The sequence below is a fragment of the Populus euphratica genome, unplaced genomic scaffold, assembly GCF_000495115.2.
Source record: "Populus euphratica unplaced genomic scaffold, PopEup_1.0 scaffold46.1, whole genome shotgun sequence".
NCBI lineage: Eukaryota > Viridiplantae > Streptophyta > Magnoliopsida > Malpighiales > Salicaceae > Populus > Populus euphratica.
In genome coordinates this window covers 675,260-682,883 of record NW_011499852.1, presented here as the reverse complement: position 1 = coordinate 682,883, position 7,624 = coordinate 675,260, and the positions used below count along the sequence as shown (strand labels likewise).

The 7,624-nt window shown below is 34.8% G+C and overlaps 1 protein-coding gene across 2 annotated transcripts in view; it reads right to left on the bottom strand.

Annotated features, from left to right (window-relative positions):
* Positions 1–988: 988 nt before the first annotated feature.
* The window catches only part of LOC105121745 (ARM repeat superfamily protein), a 29,947-nt gene continuing 23,311 nt past the window's right edge, over positions 989–7,624 (bottom strand). The window contains exons 38-51 of one of the 2 annotated variants that reach the window (XM_011020518.1): positions 6,961–7,142; positions 6,758–6,880; positions 6,579–6,639; positions 6,374–6,469; positions 5,311–5,411; positions 4,522–4,627; positions 4,077–4,190; positions 3,905–3,979; positions 2,951–3,049; positions 2,357–2,428; positions 2,185–2,270; positions 1,996–2,086; positions 1,698–1,805; positions 989–1,596 (exon numbers count right to left, since the gene is read on the bottom strand). In XM_011020518.1, the coding sequence (XP_011018820.1) occupies positions 1,459–1,596; positions 1,698–1,805; positions 1,996–2,086; positions 2,185–2,270; positions 2,357–2,428; positions 2,951–3,049; positions 3,905–3,979; positions 4,077–4,190; positions 4,522–4,627; positions 5,311–5,411; positions 6,374–6,469; positions 6,579–6,639; positions 6,758–6,880; positions 6,961–7,142 (1,452 nt within the window). In that variant the 3' untranslated portion in view covers positions 989–1,458. Of the gene's footprint in view, positions 1,597–1,697; positions 1,806–1,995; positions 2,090–2,184; positions 2,271–2,356; positions 2,429–2,950; positions 3,050–3,904; positions 3,980–4,076; positions 4,191–4,521; positions 4,628–5,310; positions 5,412–6,373; positions 6,470–6,578; positions 6,640–6,757; positions 6,881–6,960; positions 7,143–7,624 lie in introns of both variants that reach the window. The other variant, XM_011020517.1, reaches the window with a different exon arrangement.

Here is a 7,624-nt window from a genome sequence, read left to right as displayed (position 1 = left end):
CAATGTAAGATTTTAAAACTAAAGAGACCAAAAGAGAGTAAATAGAGAATTTTTGGACTAACATGAACTTTTTTGAATGAATTTGAAAAAATCCATGTTATTGTTTTTACCTTTTTCTCAATTTTTCAATACTGCAAATTTAAATCTTATTTCATCAAATTGACCTCTATTTCAATCCTAAAATTTTAGCAAAGTTATTGAATTGTCAAGAACATGGAAATAGGAGATGATATCAAAACATAAAATATCACAAACATCACATGGAAGGTTGAAATTGAAAAAAAATAAAGTTCAGGGACCAAATTAAAAAAAATAAAACAACAACATTTTTCATATAACAGTTCGGTTTACAGTGAATTTGAGCATTTTTATAGTAACAAATTGTGAAAGTACGTTTCTTTTAGGTTTATTATGCGTGCGCGCGCCCCTACACACACACACACACACATATATATAACAGACGGTTGATATTACCCAAAAGAAATAGACCATTTTTGTCAATAAAAAAACATTTGATGAAAAAATAATGGAGAAGCTTGTATTCTTTACCCAAACAGAGATCGTTTGTTTTAAGGAAACATTTCCCTTGGATATTGTTGAACCGGCGAAAAAGAAAAAAAAATAAAATCACACCCGCATTATCATCCCAGCAGCTGCATCGCACGGGTGGTACTTCTGGTTCCAACTGTAAATAGCGCCAAATAAGACTGTAATTGTACACGTTCAATTAGGAGAGCAGGCAAGAACATCCCATGAGAAACGCCATACACGCTGACAAGTCGTACAAAATCAGAGATCAATGCCTAAATCCATTTATTGAATGGATTATAACATCTATTTATTTATTTGAAATTAAGGCCTCACATGCCATAGCGCGCTGCCATTAAAGAAGTGCCTGTTTTCCCAATTACTTGGAGAGCTGAAGCTTTATTGTCGAACCAGGGATTCTGAGAGCACCAGCCTAAATTTTCAATCTCACGGCCAGGGCAGTCAGAAACAAGATTTATTAGCCGCTGAATGAGAAAAATAAATAAAATAAAATACACCCAGTCACACTCAGCAAATACATTTAAACTTCCCAGCCAGGTGTAGCTACAGCATAGTATTGTACACGAATCTACGAGCAAACATTCCGAGCCATACCAGTCCTATAATTTATATCTTATACAACAAACAGCCTTTAACAAAACTGCAACCGGAAGCTTTACATGTATAAATTACATTTCCCAAAACCTGGACAGTGTCAGTTCGTGCCAAAGATGAGCGTCTACCCCGCTTGCTGTATTTTGCCTGCCTGCTGCAGTGCCATCTTTAACCTTAAAATAGAGGCCATTATGGCCTTGTAGATTCAATCAACTTGCAACAAGAAAAAAACAAAGGAGGGCAGTGTTCGGATACTCGGTGATCAAACACTTCCATTTATCCTTTGTCCATTCCTACTTTAGGCTTGAATCGTGATCACTTTAAATCTAGTCGAGCTGTTCTCCATACTAGAGAATTGGTTGATTTTAGCAAGAGGCCAAGCGCTGAAGAGCATGCAGCTCGCACGATTGCGTCTGGTGATCGACTCATCTTCCCCATCAACGTACCAAACACCTATATGAAGATAGAATCTTTTTGTTAGTACTCCATACTTCTTTATTTTAAAAATAATAATAAAAAAAAAAAGTCAAACTGGAGGACTCGGTGAAAAGGACCTGTGTTTGGTAAAGGGCTAAAATGCGCTGATCATCTGAAAGTGATACCAAGCAGCTGACCAAGTAAATAGCATTAGCCTGTATTATTGGCCAAGGTGCATCAAATGCCTGCATCATCAATAATGTAAGCAAAAAGATTATATATATAAAACATGTTTATTATCTTTCTAAAAAAGCAAAATGGAAAAAGAAAAAAAAAATTAGAGTAGAGTTCTCGTGGATTTTGCACTATAATCATGAAAACTGTTTTTGGGAAAAAAAAATTAAAAATGACATAACCACTTAGCAAGATACACACCTGTATGGTTGATGCCATGTAAGTATCAACTCTGGAAGGAAGATGCTGGATAAACTGCTTAGTCAGATCTCTTACAAAGTCCTGATAGTCACTTCTGAACAAAAGACGTTATTTTGAACCTCCGTGAGGAACATAGGTCACAACAATGCTTTTTCAGAAACTTTAGTTTTACAATTAATTACTGCATACCGGTGATCAGAAGTAAAACAGTGCGAGTTGAATAGAGTAGTTGATTCTTCCATCTCCATCAAGGGGGCAAGCCTTTTCAGAGTGTTCTATTCATTAAACACTGATTTAGTTGAAGTTTTTTGTAAAGAAGCTTGATGCAGAAATGAAAGTCAAATGTTAGGTAAAGACTCACTCGGCAAGCCTGTCTCACACTAAGATCATCATCATGAAGGTGCAAAACCAGGCGAGGAATGGCAGTGTGTATCTGAGAAAAGTATCTGATCTATATTAGCATGCTGACCAGAAAAAATAACAAAAACAAATAGAAATACATTTCTAGCACACCATAAGTGAATAATCAAATCCAAAGATATGACAGAAGACGAGATATTGGCCATCACAAAAGAACCCATCACTCAGTAATGCCCATTCAAATAGCAAACCAGAAAAAAAAAAAAAAAGAGGAAAATATCGAGAGAAGAAGGAAGAATGGGTTGGTGCAACAAACGGTAATGCTAATTAATGTAAGCAGTGTGTTATGCTTGCTTCAAATTTATAAAATCTTGCATGAAAGAGGCAGACTAGACACTCTCAAATCTTTCTCAAAAGCATTACACCCCCCCCCCCCCCCCCCCCCCCCCCTCTCCTCTCTAAAACCCCATTATTAACAAAACAAGTATCAAGTATATATCATGGATTAAAACAAATAAGAATGATCCGACACTTTAAAAATAAATAAAACATTGATTAACTCCACACTTTTTTATGACCAGTGTACATAAGGTACCTGCTCAAGAAATATTTCACGCTGTGCCCCAACACCATATTTACTCAGGGCTCCAAATGCTGCAAAGGCATCAGCTCGCATTTTCACATCCATGGATATCTGTTTTAACCCAAGAAAGAAAAGTACATGGATCTACAAATCAGTGTTCTCTAACGAGAAGCATCATCTATATGAAATTATTTCATGATACAACAATAGCAGTAAAACAGCAATAAAATACATAAATAGGAAATCTCATAGCCCTTTAATCAACAGCAACTCTGTCCTAAGCTAGATGCAAAATCAAAAGTTATGAAATGCAACAATGTTCTTCACAAGGAAATTGTTATTCAAGGTTCCATATTCGAGTTCAACCACCTCTCTGCTACTAACAGAAAGTAATTCACTAGTTCATAAATCATGTGCATTTTCTCCTGTCATATTTTATGCCACAAAACCATAACACTGGCATGTCCTGCTTTTCATTCCCACACACAGCTCTAAATCAATGACATGAAGACATAAGCATGTCCATTGTATTTGAGAAGTCATATCCTTTTATTGCCATATTTTCCTTCTTTATATGTTGCATTCATACATCTTCTCTCCAAAACATGTTTTGAGGCCAAGGGTTTCAGTAAATAAAAAGGATAGAATGTTTCTTTTATGAAAAGAGCTTAATTACTGCAGAAAACTCACTAGTTATAGTATCAAAAGTGTAGAGAATTAAGGCATCAAGGCTAGAGAGAATTTTCTACTGTACAAAACTCTATTTTCAGGCAAGCTAAACAGAAAACCTTTGATGACCACAAGGAATACAACTCTATATATTTTATTGAGTTACCAATAAATCAAATAATGCAAATAGTGATCACATGATTCCATTCAATTCCATGCATTTGGGAGCATATGATACAATAAATCTTCATTTTAGCAACAAGAAAAGGGAAAAGTTGTTAAAAGCAACAAACGCACTTGAAGATTGCGGAGACGAACAGAAAGATTGAGCAAAATCGGCTCTACTGCATCATCTGGGGATGATTCAAGAATCTAAGATATGCAACAGGAGGAATGATGAGTGAGGTAAACAAAGTGCAATCAGAAAGCACATGTAGCATAAACAAAAGAGAGATAACGGGTAAATCACCATCAGTAAGCACGAAACAGCAGTTAATTGCACAGATTCATCCAAATCGTCAAGCAATGCCACTATTATGCCAAGAATCTGGATTGTGTGCTGATAAATATGAAGCGATGGTATCTGTGGATTGCATACCACAAAAAGTAATTGGGACCATGTATAAATATTTAATCCTTAACATTGAAAAGTTGAATGATTTTAGATAAAATGTACAGAAATTATCTACAATCTACAGTATTGTGTGGAAGCCCTTTAGTGTATTTGAACCTTAATGTGTGCAGAAATTAGGCACATACACCAAACATTTGAAGTTCATTCCAATACTAAAGATAAAAGTAAACCAAGCAATAACTAATTCTAAAACCTACTTTTCTTGAGCTCCATTTGTATGCATTATGACACATGACAAAGAAAGGAATACAGAGCTTGTATAAATCTCAATAAAGAGTACCTGGACAAGCCCTCTTAAACAAAGACGTCTAACTGTTGGAGACTCATCTGAAACATGCCGGCACAATGCTTCAACCATCTGCTCCAACAGGGAATCAAACCCCCCACTGCATCACCAAAAACATACAAAATGAACATGATATTTAACAATAAGATGGGTAATCCTTGACAACAATAATTAAACCAGGTAAAATAAAGTCAGAAATACAAGCATCAAATCAGAGCGTTACCATTGATTTGCATCTGGAAAAGATAATGAATGCTTGCATGAAACCAATTTTAGAATGCAGTTAGCTTACACAACAAAACAAGGACTTGATATGCATTGCATGCTCTACAACTTCAAAGCATCAATTTATACCGTAGAAATGGCAGCGGAAAAGGAAAATAAAAGGACTTGGGCTGGGCTGTTTTTGGTAAGGGTAAAACAAATGAGAAACAAAACACTAGATTTCCTTTATGTTGTAAAATTAAATATGAGAATAAATAAAAAAAATATCCTCTAAAACTTAGGAAGATTATATGCCCCTGAAAAATTACTTTATCAACAAATGATCTTGTTATTGCATGGATGCTTCACCTTATGGATATCATTTCTGCTGCCGATCTTTAAACAAGCTAGCTAAAAAGATAACTGAGAAAGATATACCATTGAAGCGATAATTATTAGCAGTATAATGCTAATCAACCTAAAGATACATGATGTGTACGCAGTTAAGAAACATTTTAACAGTAAGTAAGAGAAGTGCAGGATAGAAAACCATTTAAAGTTAGATCATTCAATGCATACCTATAGGGAACAAACTCCGACAATGCCGCAGCAGCAGCTTCCCTCTGAAATTTTTGATGCCGGTTTAAAGCTTCCGTTAAAATTACACAAATAGTCCGGACCTGAATAAATTACCAAAAGAACAAACTCCAAAGATATCACAAATGCATTAACAATGAACAAGAAGAGTAAAAACTACTGAAAAGCATTTACAAAATCATAAGATCACATATTTAGCAAAGCAACCACAGAACAATCCTGAGAATGACAATGTGGTTCCTGATACTTCAAGAAAAGTTTGCATTACGTTGCACTTGAACATATTTCTGACCTCCATTGAATATTTTTAAACAACTTCGACAGATTTTCTAATTTACTAAAGCTTACTAGTTAAGCAACCTGATGAAAGTTTGACAGATGTATCTCCTTCAAGCCAGTGTTTACAGATTATGTGAGAACAAAAATTTTCAGCTGCCTTGGGTAGCAAGAATTCCTCCTACCCAGCACATGTCAGTCTCTCAACCCACCATGCAAGGGTAGCATTAATTGCTTTTCATTTTTGGTCAACAAAAACCATTTGTTTTTCCATGATCTTTTTGGTAAACAGAAACTTACCCTTTTTATTATACATGTATGATTTGGATATCAAATATATTTCTAAAATAACAAATGTTGTCCAACAAATGACAGTCCAAGAGATTGCCATGGTTGGGTAAGAGGAATACCTCATATTAAATAATAAATATTATCCTTTGCCTAAACAAAACTTTCTGTTAGGTTATATTGTCAAACAAAGCAACTGACAAACATAATTCTTATCACATATATGTTTAGGACAAAGATTACCTATTCCATATGAAATTTGTTCAGAGAAAGGAAAAATATGAATAATCAGTTTTCTTTTTCGTTCCATTATTAACTTAAATATCATTATGTTCTAATACATTGTATCTTTTGCTCAATATGTGTTTTGCCATTCCTCAAATTTTTAAAACTGAGGGGAAAATGAATAAAAGAAGAAAAAATAAGTGAGAATAAAAAGAACAAAACAATGGGAAAGGACTTCAGAGGATTGCCAAATTACTTCTTTTGGCCTCTTTATAGATATGCTGCCAGCTAATTCTCCGATAAGATTGATCCACCTCTCCTTTTCAATTTGCTCTCCATCTCTAGCCAAAATCTACAGAAAACATGTATTTTATTCTTGATTTATTTTAAATTGCTAATTCAAAACTTGGAAATCTCTGTTATTGCACTGGGCAAGTTAATGGCATCTGATATTTACATACCTTTCCCATTTCAAGGTCTCCAACACACTCACAAAAGGCTTGAAATGCTGTTAGAAGAGCTCTGAAAAGAAACAAAGACTGAAACCATTTAAAAATGTCTACATGTATGCACTGCTGAACATTGAAGCACAATGAATGGAATATTCAGACAAAATATAGAATATAGATTAGAAACTGACCGCAATGGCTCATGCTGACCAGAACTAGCTAGACCATGACAACTTCCAAATTGGAGTGTGAGTGCAGAAACAACAGAGGCATAGCTTTGCTCTACTGCTTTCTTTCCAACTTTACCACCCCCTCTGCAATTATAATAAAAGAATGCAGAATTATGTACCAACCAAAGAGGCCATGTCTGACAAATGGAGCTAATGGTACAAACCTGAAAAAGGCAGTGAGAGCAATCATAGCAGCTTGCAGAATGTCATCCTCTATCTGACCATCAGCTAAATGACTAGAGGTGTCTCCTTTCTCCAAATCACTCCTAACAACAGGAGTCTGGTTAAGGAATGATATCAGATGCTCCAGGAATTGAAAAGAAAGAACTGTGTGTTGAGAAAAGGCCTATAAAAAATTCAAGGAAAAAAAATAATTTACAGGAGAAATCAATGCAAGTAAATTTTGCATTCAATTAGAAAAAAATAAATTAAAAAACCAGGTCAAACATGAATAGATAACCCCACCAAAGACATGTAGCCAAACAATCATACACAGACATAAAGTTGAATCAAGTATAATAGACATGTAGACTAACATGACATTTATTAGCAACTCTTTCTTTCTTTTTTTCTGTTCTTTTTCTTTTTCGTAAAATAACAGTATTATGTCTGTATCTCTAACTTTGATTGAAGTCAACAAAAATAAAATCAGGAAAGAAAACCCAGTTCTTCTCTTCCATCCCTTAGCTTCTTTTTTTCTTATTTTTTGTGAAACCTTCCAGTTTTCTATAAGAAGAAGAGGGAGCTGAAAGCCATGAATAACATTTCCAAATTCCCAATTCTTTGAAGCAAAAGATTCCAATAGATAACAAAAGGATAATTGTGCAA